A 25,850-nucleotide genomic window follows, 5' to 3' on the forward strand; every position below is an offset into this window, starting at 1 on the left:
ATAAACAGAAAAACAGCTCTATCTTTAGTTAGAATATTGATTTTATTAATTATGTATTAAACAGAAATTATAAAATTTTATGAGTCCTGGCAAGATTTGTCTGCATGCAGAAAGCATCTAAAACACTTAGAGTTAGAGGTTATACACCTCCTCCACCGAAGAATCGGGCACCTTAACTAAATTGTATCTATTCTATCGGTACGATAATATCGATACCTTTCGAAAAAGCTGACGGCATTCTAGTAATTCCAATGGTGTTGCAAGAAAACTTACGGAGTGGTAATCACTTAGCATTCAGCTCGCTTCTTCTCCTGTTTGATAAAGTTACATTGCAAAAGGGTAAAATAATGAATTAAAAAATATTTAAGGGGTTTAACAATAAATATTAAGCCACTTACCTCAACAGGTGTCATGGCGTCAAAGTCCTGTTGAATCAAGTTGTCCGTGGTGGGACGTTGAGTCCCCGGTCTGATCCACACCTCGCGTCTTGAACTACCCTCAAATTCAGTCTCCACTGTTTTGGACTCCAGAACTACACGGCGCTTGCGTTCAGCAGCCTCGTACTATAATGTAGTGTATATTATATGTAGAGTAAAATTATACTCTTAATATGCACAAAAATAAATGCAAAATATAAAAACACACAAAATTTGTGTTTTTAGTTCAAGTTTAGATCAGGCAAACATTGTTTCGAAACTATCGGTTTATAATTGCAGGCAATTTGGCAATTTACTGTTTTATCTGAACCCAAATAATAAGTATGACGGCGCGTTTGATAGGAGCCACCGAAGCGTCAACTGTCACTAACGTCACATGTCAGTTGACAAGTGTCGTTTACTTTGACATAACACCCAGCGCTAGCGCAACAACCGCGAGTACGCTTTGAGTAGGCGATCGGGTCGCATTGCAACAGTACGCTACGTGTTTCGTGGAGTGTCCATCTATTCGGTATCTTTAATTATTCAACTATCAAACCTAAGCTATATTTCCTGTTTAATAATTAATTAGAGAAAATTCTGCCCACCCGATTACCTACGACTGTCTAAGATTCAAGATGGGGACTTCGGATGATGGGATTACCTCAGATTTCTCTACAAGTATTAAATAATTCACACAACAACAATTGCAAAATGTTATGTACCTTTTTTCTATTTTCTTCAAATAATGATAGCAAACTCTCGCGCGCTGATTGAAATGGATTCGATGACATTAAACTCCTCATATAGTAATACACTGCATCCAGTTTTCGTCTCTAAAACATAAATATTTTATATAGTATGTAGTCATAGCATAAAATATACTGAAAATATGATAAGTCAATAAATAGTACATACAGCATATATGGCCAGTATTGCCAACTGATTATATGGACGACCATTCTTTGGATTGATCTGCTGAGCTTTAGTATACCAAAACTTGCTCTTCGCGTAGTTGTGGGATTCGTTTACTTGCTCCTTATACCTAGCCAAATCACCTAAGCATACATAAAGTTTTTGTACTGAGATCATAGCGAGGCCCACATAGCCGAGACCCTTTGGTGGAAGCGAATGATTATTGTTCAGATAATCCTCAGTGTTAAATTTGTACGTTTTTTCTAACAACTGAATGAGATTCTCGTAAAACACATAGCCTTCATCGATTATTACATTTATAAGCTTAACAATTTCTACTTTTTCTTCGGGTGAGACTTGAATAATATGTTTCCGTAAAGTTTCTATGAAGTGATAGTATAATATTTTCCAGAATTGTTGTTCAATGTTGTCTGCTTGACAATATTTTAGATCTGATAACAGAAGCTTCTGTAAGGCATTTTGCAAGAATTTTCTGAAACAAAGAAAAAATAGCGACCTGTAAATCCAAGTATTGCAGGAAATCTTATAGGCACATAGTTAAATAAATGATAATAGTTTGTTATTTCTGCTATAAAAAAAATGTTCGGAATGACTTAAAAATAAATATTCTTTAAACATTACAGCCCAATTAAGTCAAACACCTCACAGGTCCTTTGTTGATTATGTTGATATATATTCAAATACAAATATTTTTATTCAAAACTAGCTGACCTGGAAAACGTTGTTTTGCCATATAAATTATATATGTAAACCTTCCTTGAGCTTCAACGAATCTATTACACGAGATTTCATTGAGATCGGTCGAATAGTTTAGGAGTTATTAGGGTACAACAAACATACATTCTCTTTTATATATATAGATAGGATATGAAATCACTTATTCACTACCACCTATTCGTTAATTTATGCCTCGATCCTTGGTGATCGGGCAAAACAAACCCAGCGGGCTTCTTCTTTTTTTTTAAATAATATTTCAACACAATCATAAACATTATTAAAATGCCTGATGGCAGTCTCTCCATTCACAATCTGTGATATCATTAAGTAAGTCATTTATGCTATAGTAACCTTTACCACATAAACGTCTTTTTAACAATTCTTTCCAATTTCGTAACTCATATATTGTCTAGTACTTTTTCTGGGATCTTGTTGTAAAAGCATATCCAGCGTCCCACAAAAGACTTACTAACTCAACTTAACCGAGTAGAAGGCATAACAAGTTTATTTTGTTCCTAGTTTTAATATTATGATTATCACAGTTTCTAGCGAACATAAGCGAATGTATAGTTAAAATCATTATTTCTTAAAATTTTGCATTTAATGATTCCTTAGGATATTATAAACAATATATCCATATATATATATATATATATATCACAGAAATTTAAGGCCCACAATTGTGAGCTCAATAACTCAGGCACTGCTTGATAACCACAATACCGAAAACCCTCTCCATAGAACATCATACACGGACAGGATATACTTGAAAACCCTTGAGAACCCCAGAAGACCTCTGAGTTTCTTGCAGTTTTACTTGTATTTTTTAAAGTGATCCATTAATTTTACAAGTTCCAATCTCAAGAAAATATGTAGCTAGTTAAATAATACTTTTTCTTTTCATTCTTTTATTTTGAAAAACGGGAATTGGATAAGTTATGTCACCCGTATCATTAGGGCACGTGTAGACGCGTGCCATAATGGTACGTGCCACACGTCACTATATCTTGTGTTTGTCATATTGCTGCCAAGACTGCTACAGCGGTACATTACTAAGCATTACTCTTTTTGCACGCGTTATTATATTTTATTAGGAAAACAGACAGTTATATCGAATTTAATTGAATTTTAAATAAGAAATAGAAACGAGTCCTTGCTTAACTCGCAGATTCGTAAGCTTTTAATGTTTTATGTTAGTCCTTAAACGTTTCTCAATTCTTTAAAAATTCTAAATTCTCAATTAATTTATAATTCATCGAATTTTAATTATTCAATTGAATAATCAAACATTGAAAGCGATAGTGACGGTGCGGCAACGGCGCTGCAGTCGTGATCGTGAGCTGGCAACGTCGCTCGTGCACTCGTCCGGTACCTGGTCCCGGCGACGTCGTGCCAGCCGTGCGCGAGCGCGAGCGGCGGCCTCAGCGCCTGCGTCTTCAAGATGGCGTCAGCGCGGTCCACCTGCTGCAGCAGTGCCACGTGCCGCGCACCGCGCCCCGCCTCGCCCGCCTCCCCCGCCTCCCCCGCCTCGCCCGCTACCTCCACCTCCGTCACGCCGCACTCGTACCCCAACCCGTTACGCAGCGACATCTCTTTTAACCCTACAAATAGAAATGAACATTATCGTAGTTTTTAACAGCAATCCTAGTAGAGTAAACAAAATAATGTGCAATATATATTATGCTTTCACATAAAACTCCCATATCATGGTGTTTCACACTTTTGTTTAATTACATACAGGAGGAAAAATTTTATCAACAATTCGAGCAGCTCTGCAATGCACGCGGTGAATTGGTTGGAGCTGATACTTGCCTGCGCTAGACCCGAGATAGCACTACGCCATATTATGTGACCGGACCTGCACTTTGTAAAGCGCTAGAATGTGGGCTGGCTTGAGGAATTGCCTTGTTTTATTAATGCTCCCCAGATTCTTCCAGTGTTTGCGAATTGATGCATCTTTTGCACTCGTAGCTCGTGGTTTTTTTAAAGTGACTTATTTTTCTTAACTTACACAAGTTACCCATAACAGTTGAAGAAAGAACAAAACTAATGTACAATGCTGAAGCTATCAATATCAATTTAAAACGGTGGCAATGAGTTGGCTAGCGCTTAGCAGAATGGAGCCAGTCCACATGCAAACTAAGCTGAGTATTTAAGGTCCAAAGTCAAAAGATAGTTATTGTTTTGTTTTGTGATTTTTAGTATATTTTTTGTGGGTGTGTTCAATATCTTTGCTACAAATACGTGAACTGGTTCCTTTTTAAATTAGAAATATCGGATAAGTTTTGTTCGGGGTGTAAAACAGTATTTTTTTATGATTTTGTGGACTGGATCCTTTCTGCTTAGCGCTAGCCAGTTTATTACCAATTCTTCTCATACCGAAGTCTACTACGAGGACACATACTCTTCGTTATTGTATACTAATTGATATATGTGGTCAGGTGTTGTTATATATTCCTGTATGAGAGCCGCGACGCGCTCTCACGCCAGTGTTGCCCGCCATTTTGATATGTTTTCGTCTTTTTTTAAGGTAACTCGATGTTGTATCGTCCTGAAAACACCAGGCATGGAAGCTCTTTCCATTGTTTGGTTGTACATGGAGAAAAGTGAAAAGCATACTGTGAAGGAAAACACAGGATATATTTTTAATTGAGTCCTGTGATGTTACGATTGAAATCAGAAGCAGGGGTCAGGGATGCTCTTCTGAACACTGTTCTTTCAATATAGTTGACAATGATACCATACATAAATGCTCAAAATGTGAGAAGTACTATAAATCAGAAATCTCATACCTCTTTCCATTCTAACATCAGGTTTAGAGGTGGTGTGAACGATCGGTCTTGAAGGATTGTGGGGATCAAATAGTGTTTTTTGATTCTCTGTAGCGCCTCCGCGACTGAAACATTACATAGAACATTTAAGAATATATTTTTACCAGTCACTTCCAACTTTATTTTTTTATGGTAGCAAGTAACGGAACGAGATAATAAAGTCCACTTCACAAAACGACATAGGGTTTAGCGTAAGAAGATACCGACCCAATCATATCTTAGAATTTAGATTAAAAATCTTATGGAGCTGTTACTAAACGGGCACCCAAACCCTTCAATCTGGAACACGATAAATTAATTCCGTTACCATTTTGCTGTAGATATAGATATAAGCATTACTGGCCGGACGACTGCGCATACAGACTGTACTGCCTTTATTTACATACTTACATATTGTGAAAGATAAAAGAGATTCACAAAGCCAAAACGTACAAACCGCAATTCAGGTGCGATCTGATATTAATTGTCAAATATAAAAAAAACCCGATCAAGTGCCGGCTTCCATACATATTATTAGGTACCTTTCTATACTTATAAAAAAGAGAAATATTAGATTTTACAACGAGTGCACAAAACGCACCATTTTTATCCGAGTCTTTGACCGGGCCAAGCCGAAGACGAGGGCTGATAGTAGTAGATAGCTGATGTCGAGGATAAAATGGTTTTGTGGACGAGTTATAAACTCTGCTTTTCATTTCGATTGCGAGGAAATAAAACAGTAGTATACGAGGGCTGCACTAAAAGTATAGGAAATGGAATATTTCCACTGTTCCTGTTATATTCAAATATTTTTAATTGAAAACTCCTTGGTTTTAAAAATCGAATACAATTTATTTATTTAAAAAAAGATTCTCGGTCTTGTCACAAGGTCTTTTCAAACTTGTTTAGTCGTTGAGAAAATGGAATGGACTCGAGAAAATTCTAGAGCGATGATTTATTATGACTTTCGAAGTGGTTTTGACACAAAAACAGTGTGTTGACCGGATGATTTCTGCATTTGGTGATGAAGCCCCATCCAAAACAACAATTTATCGGTGGTTTGCCGAATTTCAACGTGGACGTGTCAGGCTCAGTGATGATCCCCGTCAAGGTCGTCCAAAAACTGCAGTCAACAAAGAAAACGTTGATGCTGTGCGTAAGCTGATTGAGGAAGATCGACATGTGACATATCGCGAAATTCAGGCAACTTTAGGCATTGGCATGAGTCAAATACAAATAATCTTGCATGAACAATTAGGTGTAAATAAGTTGTTTTCCCGATGGATACCGCATTTGCACTGTCTCTCGAAAGTCTCGAAAGATTCCACGCAGGATCCTCAAATGCTGTATACAACATCGTATCAGGTGACGAATGCTGGATATACGCGTACGAAACAGAAACAAAAAACCAGTCACGAGTTTGGGTGTTCGAAAATGAGTTAAAGCCAACAAAAGTTGTTCATTCACGGAGTGTTCATGTTAAAAGTAAACTAATTGAGAAAGCTTATTATAAGGTAGTTGATTATATTAATGACAAGAATGCTTGGTCCTAAAAATATCATACCTATATTGCTCTCAAGTGCCCTTGATTGGTTTTTAATATGTATGTTTGAGATTAATGAGTGTAGTCTGTATCGATATTGTATAAATTTTAATTTAATTTGTAATGAATGACATTCCTATATTTTGTATACATATTATTCGTATTTTTTAATAATGACGTATAAATTATGATTGTAATTATTTGACGTGAAAAAGTGTATTTTGAAATACCTACTTTCAATAAACTGTTTTGAATTGATTTGATTTTGATTTGATTGGTTCGTATGGAAAAATGTGTCAAATTTCGCGGAGAATACCTAAAAATACGAAAAGCAATAAATACATTTTTAAAAAGTAATGTTGTGTCACTTCCTTGATTCCCGAAATTTTCAGTGCCGCCCTCGTAACATGGACATTTTTAACAATTTTAGCAAATTTGATGAAATTAATAAACGCACGAAAAAACAAGACCTGTTTCCCGCCGCTTTTTATTTTTAAATCTTACGACATTGATATTAGGCTTGGGCTCCAAACCTATACAGCCTACTATTAAATTTTTTTTTTTTTATTTATTTATTATTGAACCAACAGCACACAAAAATTAAACTAATAACAAAAATATTATGCGATGGCCGACTGCCAATTACAGGTTCACACTATTTATGGTATAACATTTAACGCTCTAATTAAACTATGATTAAATCAAAATAAAAAATAATTAATTTTGTAATAGGTATATATATATTTTTAATTAATTAAATAACCTGCCGTATTTTAATTTAATATCTTTATGTCTTAAAAACACATGAGGCAAATAAATTAAAGAAAATATTAAAAAATAACAAATTCTATCTCTGAACTTTTTATTGTGTTTGGCTGTATGGCTCATTTTCTTTGCCTTAATATAGATACATTATTTTATGAGTAGATACTTTTGTTCACTCGTGAAAAGGTTTTTTTCACATCTCATGCTCTGAAATTACGTCTTATTTGTGCACGATATAGGCTGCACAAAATCGATTTTTGTGCACAAGTGCATTAAACGTATATTTCATCCTCACCATAAATCGAAAGCTGTAAGTACCTACATCGTACAAATAAGTAAAAATCTGTGTAAGCTTGTGGCAATGGAGCTCTTTTAAATCCCACGGTTGACTCTATTCAAAATTTGGACCGACGTAAGTTGTATAAAGAACCATATTTTTAGTGATTCAATTACAAAATACGTAGACGTTTCCCTATACTTGTAGTATTAAACGTTATTACTTGCCAAATTTCATAGTTAGGTCAACCGATAATACCCTATAAATTTTGATTCCCTTCCTTTATATATTTGATTCAGATATGAGCAATACATAGGGTTATTACTTGGTATTTTAATACAACTGATGGTGAATATTTGATTTTACAGTGAAAAGCGTTCCGTCATTCAAACTTTTATCTATTTCACTAGTGTGCTTTACTAGATACAGATCACTATCAGACAGACGGTGATTTTCATTATTTTAACAATATAAATAAAAGAGAGCTTGTAACTAATTCTAGTATGCTTCATAAGATTTAAGGGTAAATGTATACACTTTTACAATAAAGTCGCTGTTCAGGCATTATCTATACATAAATTTAAATCTTTTATTCAAAAAAGACGCTGTCGTAACTCCTACTACTCCACAGCTGACTACCTAAGTGATCGGACAGCCTGGGAGATTATGATTATTTTATAGCAATAACAATGACCGTACGATATTGTACCTATATTTTATTAAAAAGAGCTCAAAACAAGAATGCTGGGAGAGTTTCTTGCGCCGCGTCTTCTCTCAGAGCGCCATTTGTTTCCGAAGCGATAGTAGTATCTAGTATATTAGAAATAACATCAAAAAGAATTCTCCTGGAATAAATTTTGAGAATATAAATTCCTTTTATGCCTTTTTATAATAAGGTGAACATTAGTTGTCATTACGGTCTGGAACCCTAATAATAAAGTAATACTCACGTGTGTTGATCTTTATGTGTATGTGTTGATGATCCTTGAGGCAATACAAGCAGGCCCGGTTGAGAGGAAGACACGTCCGATGTAGATTTATCTGACATCACACTATTCAGCCTCTTTCTTTGGTGAGAATTGTCGGTATGCCTAAAAAATTATAGATCCGCTTGAATGAATGATTTTCTTCATAACTTTTTCTATTTTTATTCTAGTGTCAATAATAGCCCACTAATAAATGATCTGGTTTTAAAAAGAAAAATAAAAGCTTAAAATTAGCTAGTGCTCAGAGTTGTTTTGGGTTTTTTTTTATATTAAATGGCTCCGTCGACTGAATGTCGACGATTCGGCCAACGGCTAGGTGGAGAGATTTTTTATTTTAGTTTAGCTGATTGAGGTATATAAAGAGCTGATTAAAAGGAAATGATCGGTTGGTATAGCTGTGTTTTTTTTTTGTGAACTGAAGAATAGGCAACAAGAGTTAGTACAGTTAGTAATAAACACCCATAATATTAACTACCTTGTTAGTATCTAATCTAAATTTAAGGGAGAAATGTGAGAATGTAAGTGGGAATATGTGCCTAATAGAATAAATTTCTAAAGAATCTTTAAGAAAGGGGAATGCCATAAAGTAAGAAGAAAAGGGATGTTGATGGGGCGAGGGATATCCTTCGGTAGAAGGTCATATAAAGGAATTGACAATTTAGGGCAACAGAAAAAAATATGTTCAAGAGTAACTTGGATCTTGGCCAAAAATAAATTTATGGTTGGAAAATGAGAGACTGATATACTACTTCAAAGACTGATTGGCATAAGGCTGATTGGAAAATGGGAACTGGAAAGGCTTTAAATTTATTATAAGAATTAGTTAACGGAGGCGGATCTTTATAAGACCAATATAAAGAAGTTTGAATAGTTAGAGACATAGAGTGCAGAATATCAAGAAGGGGGTGTGCGCTAAATTGGATTATGTTAGTTAGGAATCTATCGGCTAGGTACCTACTGACGTTGGGTCTACACACTCCACTTGAAGAGCGTTGACAGGAGAACATATCGTAGCACCAGTTATGATTCGTAAGCATTTGGACTGGATTTTCTCCAATTTGGACAGGGCTATTTTGCTACACGGCTCAAATAGAAAACTACCGTAATCAAAATTACTACGAACGCTAGCATGTTGTTCGGGTTACTACCAGCAGCCGAATTCCACCACCGGACATTACGTCACAATTCGAAATTCTAACCGCATCATGATGACGTCTGGCATTTTACAAAAGACCATTTTGTGAAAGAATCTTTTTGTCTCTAGCAACCACGTTTAAGAATCAATTAATGGCTGCAGCTTTTCAGAACCAATACGATTTAGGGACCTAAAGGCATTAACCACATTCCCAACTTCTAAGCCTTTAGGCTGGCAACACATCTATTGACCCCTGGAGTTGCAGATGTCACTCTCACCACTTCCCAGCAAGTGAGTCTCTTGCTCGTTTGCCCTCTCTTACGTAAAAAAAAGTAATTCATAAATTTGACACTTACCGATCAGCTTGGTGTTTTTTGGCTTCGATGATTTCCTCGCGCCAGTTGACATTGGTGGGCGCAGGAGTGGATCCGGGTGGCACGGGAGAAGGTTGAACGTTCTCCGAATTCCGACCGCGTCTCTTGCCGCCCTTCTTCCGGTTCCTGCGTCCACTTGATGAACTCGTGTTCATGTCTAGATTCTCACTCAAGGGTTCCACGCTTGTGGTACTTGGAGTCGGTGAACCCCGGCGACGCTCAATGCTAGATGGTCTTCTATTCACCCATGAGGAATCGTTACGTTTCTAGAAACAAATAAAAAGGAATGTCATGTTAATGTCTGATAAATTCACGCATACAGAATAACTTTTGGATGTGTGAAGTTAGGCCTGCATTAAGAAATCACTGGAAAGCTCATACATGAGAATATAATGTATGTTAAAGACTACTGAATAAACTGTATGTGCCATATAATATGTCATGTACAGTTTATTCATTAGGTTAGCTAGGGTTAAGGGATCCTTCATAGAAGGACACACTGAACACAAATTTAAAAAATATATTGTGTCCAGCCTTCTTAGGCTTGACACAAAATTTGTCTCCATTTAAAAAAGAGCATATAAGACGTTACACGCTATCCATTGCGCAGAACGATCGCGCGTTCCTTGCTAGTTCATAGCGAGCATTGTATATTTTTAGTGTAAGATTTAACTAAATCATGATGGATTTATTTTAAATTGAACCGTGATAAGTGTAATAATATAATAATAATAATAAAACTTACTTGATTATTTGCAGTCCAGTTTCCCGATTTGTTGCACGGTACTCTAAAGCCCTCACTGTCTCTTGGACTTAAAGCTCGGTTAACTGATGTGCCTCGGCTGTTGCATTGGGATACAATTTTCCTGAAATGTGATTTTTTTATTAATTTTTTCTTTATTCAAATGGTTCTGACCTAATACTTCTGACAAAATAATTTCTGAATGCTGGGGAACATATATAAAATAGATTGTTGTTTTTACAATGCAACAACCATTTCCGTGGAAGGTCAATTTAATATCAGAATAATAATATCATTTCAAAACATGACATAAAAATTGTTCAATTATTCTTATAATCATTGAGGTACAATAAACAACTAGTTCACAAAACGCTCAAAAATTGTCCGAAGCAAATCTCAGCGTACAAGTCTATTAGACTGAGTTTTCGTTCATAGACTTTGAACATTGCTACCACGAAATAAGGTATTAATTTACTAAGGTATGAATGTATGTTTTAATGTTATCGTTTTTATGTTTTAATGCTTATAATTTATTAAAATTAGATCTGAAAGCATTTTTAGTATAAATAATTTTTTTTTAAAAGGAATATGTTAAAGATAAAAATTGAAAAAAAAACTTTTAACCTTTCTGTACTTTGCTCCCGACTGTAAGACCTCAATGATCTCCACCTATCTAAATCATCCCTGCTGTTGCCAATTGTTGAAGATTTATTACTTCTATGACTGTCTCTTCTCTCTCTCTCATGGTGTTTGAGTCCTTGGCCATTAATGTCATGTGTGTGGACACTAACATTACTGTCTCTACGGTGGCGTTCTGGTTCATACTGAACACTAACATTACTGTCCTTTCTGGATCTTTCCTTCTTTTCAGAATTCCTGTGACCTCTGCTTGAGCTTCTAAAATTTATTTTTCTGATATATTATAATGATGGAAAAAATATTATAAGATAATAAATATTTACATTGTAATGGAAAGTAAATAAAATCAAATTTTGTTAATTTTATAAAAGCTTTGAGATGAGAGTTTGAAATGCTTGAAACTTTATAGCCCCTGAGGCATCTCAGTTTGCAGTTGACAGATGATTCCACAAAGTAGCTCTGTGGGCCAAAGTTTCTTGTGAATCACACCTTTGTTTCTAACTGAAACTTTGTGACTAATTGAAATAATTGGTGTTGCTAAGCAATGTTAAAATTTTATGCTGTTCAGACCAAACAGTGTAAAACAATCCAAATTTTAATACACAAACAAGACCAGTCAGTCACTTAGTATATAAATAAAGTGGGATATTAGCCATCACACATGAACAATGTGTCAGTACCTTTTATCCCTATGCCGAGATCTTCTTTTGGATTCCTTTGGTTCAGCTGCCTTAGTTTCTTGAATAGACTTCGAAAAGCTAGTTGAAGGCTCTGAGATTTCATCTAACTTAATATTTTTTTCTACTTCCTCGGTCCAATCCTGTAGTGTAAGGTAAGGTGTATTAGTATGATTTGTAAAAATTATCTCTTTAAAAATATTTTAATTCAGGTATTTTTCATAAACATAAGACAAATATACTTTGGCATATTAAAAAAATTACAAACATACCAGATTTGTCATATCTGAGAGAGTGCTACTTATAGGTTCTACATCTTTAGACTCTTCACTATCAATTTGACTTATGCTTGTTGTACTCAAGTCCTGAGTGTTGTCAATATGACTAGTACTTCCTTTATTTGTAGCTGAAATAAAATTAAGGCTGTTTTTATTAATGAGAAAAATAAAGGATCAAATAATTAGTGACCAACTGAAGTTTTGATTTTAATAAAATATCTAGCCTTAGCACCTATTTGGTTTCGGCAGAAAATATTACAGAAACACTGCATTCATGAATTTATTGAAAAATTTGCATTCCTATGTGTGTTAACATATTAATGTAAAAACATAAATAATTATTCTTCAGTGTGTTTTTTAAGCATATAAAATAAACTGTATACAATAGATAACAAAAGATTTTAACAATTCAAAAACAATAATTATATATATTTTGGTCAGACACTACAAATTAATATCTTAATACATACACAAACCATTTTCATAGGTATCTATTTGTTTTTCATAACCACAAAATTGTGTTGCACCTCCTTTAGGCATAAAATTACTAGATTCAAATAGATTTGTACAAGAACTACTGGGTGTTGATCGGTGAGAATTTTGCACATCATAGTTCCGTAAAAATGAATTTATCTTTTCTTTGTCAAAATTATTATAATCCTTCAAGCGACCCCTGCCCCTGGAGGGCAATGTTTGTGACCAGGTTGATGTTGTAAACTGTGGTACTTGATTAACAGACTGAGCTAACTCATTTGAACCCTTATTATATTGATCTATATTTTCAATGCTATGATGCCCTGCTTGTTCTAAATATTTTTTTCTGAAGCGGGGAGGTATGTTGTCCAAATCTACTATTTGTTTTTGGCGAGGTTCATTGGCATACCCTGCTGAATTTCTTCTGCCAGAAGGTGGTTTACCTCCAGTATTTAAATTATGTCTGCCAGTCCAAGTTTCCATGCTTCTGCTGTCACGGTTTCTTTCGGATGTATTATACCCATGATTATTTCTTATTGGGGATGATGAATCAGATCCTTTTTTTAGCTGCTTATTGTAATTTATATCTTTACAGGCTCCATCTTTATGTGTCTCAGTTTTCCCACCCCTATTATAAGACCCTGTACTACCACTATAGCTATGATTTTCTTGTCTACTTTTCACTTGTCTATTATTGCATTGACTAGAATTATCACCCCTCTCTGCATCACCTGCTCTGGCTTGGTACAGTTGTAGACCTGGTTTTCTGTATCGACTGTTAGTAGTGTTATGGTCTTTGCATGACTCTGGTTCACCATTTACAGAATTTACAGACCCATAATAATTCCTCTCTTTAGATCTCATATCACTATTTACACTATATGAATCCATTTTAACATCAAAACCATATCTTGATCTTCTTAAAGGGCCACTACCTGGCTTGTAAAGTTTTTGTTGTGGTTTACTCTTTCTGTAGTCTTTACAATCATCATCCATATTAGGAAAAAAAGGAATAATTCTAGAATATAAGGAATGATCTTATTAATTCAACAATAAATTAAAATAAACTCATATGAATTTACTTCTGCATTAAAATTCATTAACTTACTACTGACATCATAAAGGTTATGATATATATTAAATGTACATAAAGAAATGTTTACAAACTTATTATATTTCACTGAATATTATAATGATCTAAAGAAATGCCTATTTATAATCTAACATTTAATAGCTGAATAAGCTAAACATGAACGTAGTGTGTAAATTCTCTTTGCTAAACATTAAATTGGATTTTTTGTTTTTACGTAGGTTGGTACTTGGTAAAGACTCCTCAATATTCCACAGATGACTGATGACCATAGAACACTACTACACGAACGAGCAGATAATAAGTTAGTGACAGAATATTATTGAACATTGAACGTGCTCAAGTTGAATATAGAGGTCCATATTGGCTCACCTAAAGTTATTTACCCGAAATTGTTCTTCCTAACTATTTGTAATCCGAATTATCATTCTTCCTAAAAATTTTCATCCTAAAGTTTTCATTCATACTATTTGTAGTGCTACCGGCGATGCTCATAACACTGATGTTTCCGAAAATTGTAATTAATAACATCATTAATGTAAATATATTTAAACTCCTACTGTTTTTTATCATAACACTTTTATCCCTAAACATACTCACCATAATATTTTCACTCATACTTAACCAAAATAAAAGTCTAATCTCCCCCCTCCCTAATTTGTTAATGGGGGGAAACGCCTACAATTTGGTTCTGGCACTCGCCGGCCGCTGCCGCGGCACGCTACGCTCGGCTCGTGCGTTGTTTGTTTTAACTGTTCTAACATAACCTAACCCAACCAATTTTAATGAATTGTAGTTGATAAAATACTGGCGTTGATTTAACTGTTCTAACATAAGCTAACCTAACCAATTTTAATGAAATATATAGAATTGTAAAGCAAAATACACCAATAAAAGTGATTATTTGAAAGCTATAGCCGCTAATATTAAACATATTAAATTGAAAAGTATATATGAAAACATGTATTTAACTACTTGTACCATGATACTATTATTCTTATATGTTATACCTACATGTTATGTGAACAAAAATTAACGTTTATAATATTGATTATTATGAATAAAAAGAAATCTAAACAAAAAAGATATGATTTTGAATAATAGTATAAACGATTGTTTTGTTGAGAAAATATAGAAAAAACAAATAAAAGTATAATAGATGTTTATTGCTACTGACATTATGAAGTTGAATGCTTCGGAATTATTAACATTAGAGACAATTAATTAGGAATTGTGATTGTTAGGATGAAAAATATTAGGAAGAACATTTTCGAATTTCCAATTATCGGAGTTGAAATTTTTGGCGCACCCTGAATTTAGCTCTCGGAGCAATCATGTAAAGCCTGGAGAAAGCGCATTTAATTGAACATTTTCAAAGTACTGGCACTCTTTCATCAGATACACCTAGAAGTGCGATAGAAAGAGACGACATGCGGCAATTGACTTCAATTCAAATCCGTATGTAGCCGTTTTATATTCCAGTTATTGTTTGCATCTAACATCGACAAAATATCGATAAATAAATAAATATGAATATAAGAAATAAGGAAACATGCTGTTGGGTTAAATTACTGTAGCTCTTGATCCGGGAGCCCTCTGACTGTCATGATACAAAACTCACATAAACCTGCCGATACATTTTGACATGAAAGGACACACAAACACACTATCTCACTATACAATTGTTTGTGGTTGGCTCAGTTGGTTAGAGCACTGGCACGGAACGCCAGATGTCGTGAGTTCGAGTCCCGCATCGTTCATAATATTTTGTTTTTCCAAATTGTGAAGGTTATCACTTTAAAAAACATAACAAATTGTTATGTCGAGTCCCGCATCGTTCATAATATTTTGGTTTTCCAAATTATGAAGGTTATCACTTTAAAAAACATAACAAATTGTTAAACTATTTATTTTTGCTTTAATCGTGTGACAACTATGAGTTACTATTTAGAACCGATATATCTATGTAAAAAAAGCGCGCACACCTTCCTTAAAGCCTGGAAACGCTCTTGTGATTCCTCTGGTGTTGCAAGAGAATGTGGGTGGCGGTGATCACTTAATACCAGGTGACCCGTACGCTCGTTTGTCCTCCTATTCTATAAAAAAAATGTAATTTCAAAATATACATGCAAAAGATGTTTATAAAATAAAAATATTCGTTTTCGTACGAGAAAGTGAAATGGAAATAAAAACTTTTTTGCACACAGTATATTGTACAGACGTCATCGAGCCAGGACGTATTATGTTGATTCGCCCGAGTTGTATGTACTTTACTTTTTGTTATCATATTACTGAACGTGGCTGTATGAATGATAGGTAAAAGTAGAGGAAAACATTAAGAAATAAATTAATTAATAAATGGCCCTCCACACCATGCTGCACCTTGCGCTGCTCATTGCTATTCTCTTCACGCTACCGCAATATTGCCGTCTCTGCCCACACACTGTTCTACTCGCGCAATTAATAGTGATGCTTCGCACTTGTTCCTTTGACTCACGCCAAACTGCCAAATAGTGAACGATGGGCATTCTAATGTGGGCACGAGGAGCATAATGTCCAGCATGACGAGTTGTTGAAGTTGCCACATCTGACACCACGTCTCTGTTGCACCATCGACCATTTCTCGCTACTTCTCATGCCACTCGGCGAGTGTAAGTTGCAGGCACATAAGGACGATGGATTGATTGAATATTTAATGTTTTTTTATTGCCATTTTACGGCCTTGGGTTCAAGCTCGCTAACATTATTATATATTATATAATTTTTATTTGAAGTGGGTAACCCAATTCTGATGTGTCATAATATTTAGAAAGTTGTCTTACAAAAAACTGTGACTATGATATTTTAATACTTTATTTTACTGTCTTTCGCATTGATTTTGCAATTTCAAGTACTAAAGCTGTCTGATCGTACTATGTTTTTAACAATGACGGGTTCGTAGCTGACGTATTTTATATTTGTATGGATTAAAATTATTGTACAGAATTTAGTCTTAAGTGTAAAATCCGTGTTTATTTTTGTCTTATATTATTTAATTTTGTTCATGACTAAGAAATAATGTCATTCGAGTACTTGCCCGTGGCTGAAGATGAAAATGAAGAACCCATAGAACTTCCACTCGAAGAAGACGGGACTTTGATGTTATCGACTGTGTCTGCGCAATTTCCAGGTTGCTGCGGCTTAAAGTATCGTCACCCTGAAAGTAAAACTTTTAGAGGCATTAGATTGCGAGATGGTAGACTTTATCCACCACCAGAAGGATGGGGTAATCATTTATTTATTTGTAGTTTCCCCAAGGAACATAAAAGAAAATCGGGTGAATGTACTGAGAATTTATTGCTTAAAAATAAACGAAATGATAACTTGTGTTCTGATTTAATTGTATTAGGATTACCTTGGAAAGCAACAGAACAAACTGTTCGTGAATATTTTGAAAAATTTGGAGAAGTTCTAATGGCACAGCTTAAACGTGATCCAAAGACTGGCATGTCTAAGGGATTTGCCTTCATACGATTTGCATCATATGCATCTCAAATGAGAGTGTTAGCTCAGAGACACATGATAGATGGTCGTTGGTGTGATGTTCGAATACCTAACTCAAAGGAAGGTTCTGTTACATCCATGCCTTGTAAAGTTTTTGTGGGCAGGTGCACTGAAGATCTATCAGCTAATGACCTCAGAGATTACTTTTCTCAGTTTGGTGAGGTGACTGATGTGTTTATACCTAAACCATTTAGAGCATTCAGTTTTATAACATTTCTGGATCCTGAGGTTGCACAGAGCTTATGTGGCCAAGATCATATCATCAAGGGAGTTTCTGTTAATGTTTCTAATGCATCTCCTAAACAAAACAAGAGCAACTTGGCTCAAAGAAATTTGCCCAGTCGGAGCTATGAAGAACACCAACATAATTCAAATAATAACAATTCTTGGAGCAGCAGGAGCATTGACATGGTAAATATGCAAGCTTTGGGAATATCTGGCCAGCATGGCCAAACTGCAGTTGCTGGTGGTGCGGGTCAGGGGCAAGGTGGCAGCATGCCTCTGGGTATGAGTGGGCTGCCAGTCAATCAGGCATTAGTAGCAGCAGCTCTCAATCAGGCTGGTTGGGGCTTGATCAATAATATCCCATCAGGTGGCTCTGAACAAGGAGCATTTGCAGGGCCAGCATCAACTGCACCACCAGCTCCACCCAACTTCCTCTCTTGGATGCAACAAGGTAACTCTGCTCAGGGACCGTCTAGTCAATGGGGACAGAGGCACCAGTCCCAAGGCCACTCAGTTTGATAAAAGTGACTTGAGAAGCTCACAATAATCTCTGTGATTGTAGCAAAAATAAGATAATTATAATGTGAAATTATCTACTACATGTTATAAATATGGGTTGTTTTGGTGTTGAGTGGTTTGCTACTGGTGTTATAATAATTTATTGTGCATTGCTTATTTTGTTGTTTTTCTTAAATCCTTTATTGATAGATGTCATATATAGTTTTATATTGTATTATACCAACTGTAAAATGGGGTGTTTACAAACTCTAGAGTGAACAGAAACAGATTGGTTTGTATACTAATCAAATCATCCCTTACTCTATCATAATATCTTATTTTCATGATTATTTATGTAATCAATAAAGTTTCTTAACACCCTTGAGTTTTGATACACCCACTTTTACTGGTACATTCTGTGTGTTATTTAATTGAATGACAAGGTTTTAAATCAAAAAATGTAAGTGTGAATACAAATAATAATGAATTAATTACCTAGCTGTTATAGAAAATATAGAATCAAATAAAATAATTCAAGAAAATTACTAATTCACTACTAAAAGCTATTTTCATTTTGGGTTAAGGTAACATTTGTGTTAAATAATTAATAAGGATGTGATGCCATTTTTCTATTTAAAGAGTTCATATTTTATCACATGATGTTATTTAAAGTAACTACCTATTTACTGATGGCACTAATAACTATTTATTACACAGCAAAGTTTCCATTTCTATTAAGTGCTACATACCTCCATGAACTGTTTGCTATTCTTCCCATGTTTCCCCAATCAAAAGTGGAATAATATGAAAAATGACTTGTACTGTGTAATATGAATGTTATAATTATTTGTTAAATGATGTCATTTCAAAATGTGAATGTAGATTACGGTTTGTTTTGTGTTGTCATATTTATTTACACTGGGAGAATGAACATCCTCTAAAATGTACCTTTGGTAGTGTAAGAATATTGTGCTTTTGTATGTTAATAGGTTTATAACAGACTGTTGAAAGTTCATACTTGTGTATAGTAAAAAGATAGAGAATCTATTGATTGTTATCATTGTTTGACAAACTAAATAATGTTGTTTATTATAAATTTATTATATGTTTCCTCTGGACATGTGGCTTAAATTGAGGATAATCTATTTTTGACGAAATAAATGGCTAGAATATTTTTGTGACTGCTATATAATGGAATTGTTTATTGAATGGATACCTAGCATATAGTTGGCCTGGCATAAGTGAGTCAGTAAGCTATTTGTACAAAATTCAAGACTGTAAATAAAAAGTCACACTGTATAATATGTTAATAAAATAAATTATTATTAATAATAACATTGATAATGGCAATATAAATTATTTGTTACCCTATAGATATCATTTGAATGTTTATCCTAAAATGTTATATATATTCAGTAAGTAACCAGGTGTATACATATAAATAATAGGACAAAGCAAATAAATATTCTCCAATTCTGTTTCGAAGAGTAATTGTTTCTTTATTTTAAAAACAGTTGAAATTGTGTTATGAAATAAACAGTTTAGTTGTTTTACTGCAGAGCATAAAAGCTTTAATAACAGCATGGAACTTAGAGATATCAAGAAAGTACTTGACCTGGGGATACATTTTATGTTATCCTAACATTTTGTGTGTTGTGTAAATCAGTATCTATAAAATTAATATATTTATTATGTAATAATAATTTTGTTTTAGTCACTATTGAGCTATATTATATCTCACTAATGGGGGGCCTTAGTAATTGCGCCAATGAAGTTTTAATTTATATGTTATAATTAACTGAGATAGGACTACACACTTTATGTTGTACATAATTGATTGTTCTACTCAATAATAGAATATCCAGACTCAGTATGTATAATCTGTTCTACAAATGGCTAGACCTAGTCAAAGGGTGTAGCAAGATACGAGCAGGGGGGGGGGGGGGGGAGTCCGATAAAATCCTAGAAAATGTAGGAAGTGCTCTTGAACCGTAAAGATGTAGGTAGCCAGTTAAAAAAACAAAGTCAATTCTATTGGCCGGCGAATTTTATAAGACTGTACTATGATATCTACTATGAATCTAGATTCGCATGTACCTTAGGTATTATATTCCTGGTTTGTCTACGCCCCTCCTCCCCCCTATAAAATCCTAGCTACGCTCTTGGACATAGTTCAACTTGTGATCGTTACATAGAGCAATTGAAAAGTGGTTTGCCACTAGGTTTTATTAGATATTAAAATTTAAAGCAAAATTGTACTCAAGAAACTGCTAGATTTAAATTGAATGAAAATTGTGAATTTTATGTGGATGTTAGGTATGGCCTAATTATTTATTTATAATTGCAGGGTTAAAATATAAATCTGTTTAATTTATTGAATGACATAAGCTTAATATCTAAGTTTACACACAGGATAGTCTTGTAGATAATTGGTTAAGTTTGGTCCAAATACCACTGGTGGTATGATTTAAAACAGCTGATGCAGTGATGTAAGGCATATTATTTCCTTGGATCATTTAAACGTCTAGATAGACTGTAACAGCTGTGAAAACGTCGAAAAAAAAATTGAGTTTAGAGTTAACCTCTATTTTGAGCAATTCACACACACTAACACAAATCGCGAATGTGTCACGTAGCTTGTGGCGCACATTGAAGTATTAAACCCGGCCTGTTTTAATCAGTGGTCTAACACCAAGAGACTATTAGACGTATAAATTATCTCAGATTAATTCCTTGAAGTCTGAACTTGAAGATGTTGACAGTAGATAAAATCTAATAAATTATTGTTGTAACCATTAAATGTATTTGAAATGGTATAATATTCAAATGCTTCCATTACCTACACTAACATAAATTGCTCTTTTTTGGATGAACTGCAATATTACAAATTTATTTAAAGTAAATAATAGGGTATATGCATATGATTTAAATAAGGGCCACATATTTATTATTAATTTATTCTGAATTAGGATTACATCAATTCTTTTAGTGATAATTTTAATTTGAGCTAGAAAACAATTTTTTAAAAGTGCAAAAAATATTCTGGCAAATTAATGTTTTAAAAACAACGCCATTCCGGTGGTCAGAGCGAACTTGCCGTAAAAGTATGGCGACAAATGTCAATTTTATTAGTATATTCAACCTATCCTCTTGTTTTGTTGATATGAACTATGACGTCATACTACATGCACATTGCACGGCAAAATGGCACGCCCACGTGTTCTTTTTTTTTGATGTTTTTCATATTTATTCAGATTTTGTTTTCGTTATTGTTAATATGTAGCGATGTAAACAATGGAAGAAGCATATACCCAATTGGCGCCAAAAATTTATAATTCAGATTCACTTTTACTTCTACTAGATTACTCGGAAAAACAATATGTTCACTATAACTAATTGTAATATAACCAATAATTTACTGTTGTATTCTAATATGAATGTTATTATTAACTTTTTGTTTTACTACGTGACTGTGAAATACACGTAATTATGTAAAGTTGGCATGGCTTTAAAATTCAATCACAATGTGACGTAGTTATGAAAAAAGGTATTTATATATTTGACCTCTGTAATTTACTGTAAAGGAAATATATTATGTAAAGATACAATATATAATCTTGAATGTGGATCACTACAACTATAAACTGTTATTTTGACGACTAGTTGTTATTCTGTGTTGTTTATATAAATTCATCTATCATAAATACTATGATTGCGACATAGCTTACAAAACAAATTGTTTGATCTTAGATTCAGGATTGGTCTCCGCTGCGCTCCAACTAGATACCGCAGGCGTAGACGCAAAGTGCAGCAACTAATACTACGCCCAAGTGAGGGTACTCGAACAATGTGTGACGTTGACGTGCCACATGTTTTGCTTAGTAAAACTATGTAAAAATAATTTTATAGGAAATAAGAAAGACACTGGGATCACATATCATCAGTAAGTATTTTGAATTTTATCAATTTCAATGTAAAATAACACGAAGCGTATGTTACAAAATTTGAAAGATGCTATTTAGAGTCAAGTTGCCACGCACACAAGCATCTAAAAGTGCCGTAATAAAAAAGCTATTGTTCTTAGGTAGGGCGGTATCAAGTTGGTGCGCAGCGGATACCAATCCTTAATCTAAGTGTTTGATGTACATTATCATTCAGAAATCTGTGTTGCAATGCTACATGTCATTTTTATGCAAATGAAGGCAATCGAACACAAGGGTCATGTTATAATAAGTGATTACCACCAACCATGTCGTTGCAACACCGGAGGAAACAAAGTAGTCCGGTGGCCTTTGATGTTAAATAAATCAATGCGCGATTTTGGGCTTTTCCCAGAAAATATACCGAAAATAGTCCGAGAACGCGAATTCCGGAACGGGATATTCCGCATAGGATTAGATCCGTAGTCCCTGGGGTATATTTATAATAGTTTAGGAATGAAATATGTTTTGAGTTGTTTTCTTTGTAAGTATAGTGTTTTTTCTTGGTTTTATTTGTTTATTATATTATTATTATTTGGTGAGAAGGGCCGTTATTAATGTAAATCATGCATGTCGATCAAATGTGTTGTTAATATTAAAACTAGTCTGATAAACAGTAACTCTCGTGTACCGAAGTACATCTCGTTCTATTCGAGGAATTCCGGAGATTTTTGTCAGAATCAAGTCGAGTTGTTAAGTAGTGTTGATGTCATCTAATTTATTTCATAGTTAATTATTTGAGGTCAGGTCATAAATTAATTGGAAAATTATGGCACGGAATAACTTGGTTTTTAATTGTTATGTATTATGCACCCCATCCAACCGAATTTGAAAATTTTCTATAGGTACAAAAATTGTTTCGGTCAATGTTAGCCTTTCAAATAACATAATTTGAGCAAGCCGTGTGAAGTTCTGTAAATACTTAAATGAGATCATAATATTATAGTGCACTTAACGAAAATTTCCACGAAGTACATTCACTAGCCTCCCCCCGCCCTGTGTGCGCTTAGTCATTTATTGTGTAACATTTCACTAAGTATTTCAATAGGATCAAGGAAACTAGGTGCTACTACTGATGAATATCCAAAATCGTGATTTTGAGAAAATATATTAACTAAATACAATGGTAGCAGTGCCGGATTAAGCAATCGCGGGGCCCGGAGCAAATTCTTTAAGAGAGCCCTTGAATTTTATTGGTAACCAATACCGAGTGACTAACATATTGTCTGAGTTTTACAATTTTGTGACATCAAGTAAATGCAATATTCCACATCTTAATACATTTCAGCCAATAATTACGCTCAGGCAAAGCTAAATGAGTTTAAGGTCCGGTATCCACCAAAGTGGAGGGAAGAGGAGACGAGAGCAGATAAGCCGCGAATTTCTTTATCTGTTAGTTTAAATAAATCAAGTGATGTCTACGAAAGGAAGGCGTCATCACGCATCTCCGCTCTGCGGGGCGCAGCACTAAATTCTATAAAACAATGGGACATCTCCTCTCCACTCCGCTTGATCCATTTCCACAGGAGCTAAGCGGAGAGGAGACGTGAACATAACGAAATGTGATTGGTTATCAAATCACATCTCAATCTCCGCTTGGTGGATACCGGGCCTAAATATGTGGGGCCCGTCGCAATTTGCTACTCTTGCCACATGGTTAATCCGGCACTGAATGGTAGCATAGTATCAATGCGTGTACCAAATAATATATCCGGATATAATCTAACTTTTATGTCGGTATGTCGTGTGAAAAATGCTAGAATCAGATTAATATAAAAGATAGAATAATTAGAAGCATAGATAATTGTATATTAATACATGCTAGTGTATATGCATTATCATTTATCTAAAGCGATAGGAAACTCCTGTCCTCTTTTGAGATGAAATTGATAGTTATTTTGCCCGATACGGATAAGGACTTAAGCCGCTTAAGTCTTTGTTCCAGTAGGCATCTCAATATTAAGAGTATTGTTTTCTCTGTCGCCAAAACGTATATGGTACGTATTGAGAAGCCAGCTTCCTGAATACAAACGTTAAGGGCCGGATAATCGGGCCGATGTTGCGTAGGTGAAAGATTTGATCTAAGGATTGGAATTTGAGCAATTTTTTTTCATTACTTATCTATTTTTCACTATATTGTGTATTCTATTATTTTTGATGAGTGGTGAGATAATATCAGTACCAAAACAAACTTTGTAGCTTTTATAATAAATAAAAGGTGTATATAATATATGCTATTTTGGCAAGATGAAATAAATTATTGATTTTTATTTTTCGGTATCCGGCTAGATATAGTCGTGATAGGCTGGATAACGGATTGTTACCGGATCCCTTTCATCCCTAAGTTTTTTATATTAAAATATTAACAATGCGTTCGTTATATATATATATTAGTATTTTAATTTATAAATTGCGGGCATATTTGAAATACTTTACGAATGTTGATAAATATCTAACGATCATGTACCTAGCCAATATGTTTGATGCCTGTTTTATTGATTCTATTGAATTTATTTTTGTCTGCATTGATTGATTGAATAAAGTACTTAAAAACTATGTTCTTTTTTCATTTACAGTCTTGAAAAGAAAAGTAACCTAGTATTTCGAAGAATAATGTTCTTTGAAAGTCTAAAGATTTTATTTTCATTTGGAGCTTTCATTGATTGTGAGACCGAAAATCCTTTGGAAAATATTTAATCCTTCCATTGGTATAATAAAATAAAATAAAATAGCCTTTTTTATTACTAGTGACTTAATTTTTTCTTATAAATAAAACTTAAATTATCTTAACTAGTAATTTGTCTCTCGACAAAGGCCTCCTCTAAAGACTTCCACCTTATTCGGTCTCTGGCTACTCCCATCCAGTCCGGTCCTGCTATCCTTTTAAAATCGTCCTCCCACCTAATCTGTCTACCTTTCCTTCGTTTCCCGTCTCTTGGATACCGTTCTGTAACGGTTTTTGTCCATTTCTCTTTCTTTTCCCTCAGAATGTGTCCAGTCCATTTCCACTTTTGCTTTTGACATAGCTTGTGTGCGTTTTTGAATTTTGTCTGACTCTTAATGTTTTCTAACTTTGTCTCGTCTCCGTACCCCAATTACGCTTCTTTCTATGGAGTTTTGGCACACTTACTTTTTCCGAGAGATGGTCTGTTAGAGCCCAAGTTTGACATCCATATGTTAGACACGTGTTATAGACTTTTCTTTTTATTCCTATAGATATTTCGGGGTTTTTCATGATTTCACTCAAAGACCAGTATCTTTTCCATGTATTGCAAATCATGTTATTTCTAGGGGTTATTAACTGTCCTAAATATATGTATTCTGTGACATATTCTACTGTTTCATTGTTAACTACTATCGAACCAGTTGTGCCGGATGAGTTAGTCGTATAGTAATAGTATAACAGACAATCAAATCTAAATCATTTTATTCAGGTAGGTAGGGCAAGGAAATGACAGAACATGTATGTCAAAAGTTTTCATTTTTTATATTTACCGCCACTTGGGAAACGGTTGAGCTTTAATGAAAAGAAGTGGCAAGAAACTCATTGATGCTCATTTAAATCTACAGTTACAGTTTCATCGTTTTACTAATCATTTCAATTACAATATATTATGTAAAGTGATGCAACCAAAATACTCAAACGTCAATTACTCAATGCCTTATAAATAAAAAAAAGTAAATGTAAATTACTTAATAAAACACAAGAGTTATTATTATATTAACATGCACAGTATATATATAG

The 25,850-nt window shown here is 34.3% G+C and overlaps 2 protein-coding genes across 3 annotated transcripts in view; one reads left to right on the forward strand and one right to left on the reverse strand.

The window, feature by feature from the left end:
• The window catches only part of LOC126966913 (telomerase-binding protein EST1A), a 61,609-nt gene extending 47,509 nt beyond the window's left edge, over positions 1-14,100 (reverse strand). The window contains exons 1-13 of one of the 2 annotated variants that reach the window (XM_050811195.1): positions 13,878-14,100; positions 12,772-13,787; positions 12,290-12,423; positions 12,021-12,160; positions 11,326-11,598; positions 10,705-10,825; positions 9,942-10,225; positions 8,415-8,555; positions 4,862-4,965; positions 3,442-3,670; positions 1,335-1,824; positions 1,142-1,252; positions 399-563 (exon numbers count right to left, since the gene is read on the reverse strand). In XM_050811195.1, the coding sequence (XP_050667152.1) occupies positions 399-563; positions 1,142-1,252; positions 1,335-1,824; positions 3,442-3,670; positions 4,862-4,965; positions 8,415-8,555; positions 9,942-10,225; positions 10,705-10,825; positions 11,326-11,598; positions 12,021-12,160; positions 12,290-12,423; positions 12,772-13,765 (3,186 nt within the window). In that variant the 5' untranslated portion in view covers positions 13,766-13,787; positions 13,878-14,100. Of the gene's footprint in view, positions 1-398; positions 564-1,141; positions 1,253-1,334; positions 1,825-3,441; positions 3,671-4,861; positions 4,966-8,414; positions 8,556-9,941; positions 10,226-10,704; positions 10,826-11,325; positions 11,599-12,020; positions 12,161-12,289; positions 12,424-12,765; positions 13,788-13,877 lie in introns of both variants that reach the window. The other variant, XM_050811194.1, reaches the window with a different exon arrangement.
• A 2,688-nt stretch (positions 14,101-16,788) lies between these two features.
• Positions 16,789-24,661, forward strand: LOC126966934 (TAR DNA-binding protein 43-like). Its single transcript, XM_050811245.1, has one exon. The coding sequence runs from the start codon at positions 16,917-16,919 to the stop codon at positions 18,144-18,146; it is 1,230 nt and encodes a 409-aa protein (XP_050667202.1). The 5' UTR covers positions 16,789-16,916; the 3' UTR covers positions 18,147-24,661.
• Positions 24,662-25,850: the final 1,189 nt, after the last annotated feature.

The sequence above is a fragment of the Leptidea sinapis genome, chromosome 11 (assembly GCF_905404315.1).
Source record: "Leptidea sinapis chromosome 11, ilLepSina1.1, whole genome shotgun sequence".
Taxonomy (NCBI): domain Eukaryota; kingdom Metazoa; phylum Arthropoda; class Insecta; order Lepidoptera; family Pieridae; genus Leptidea; species Leptidea sinapis.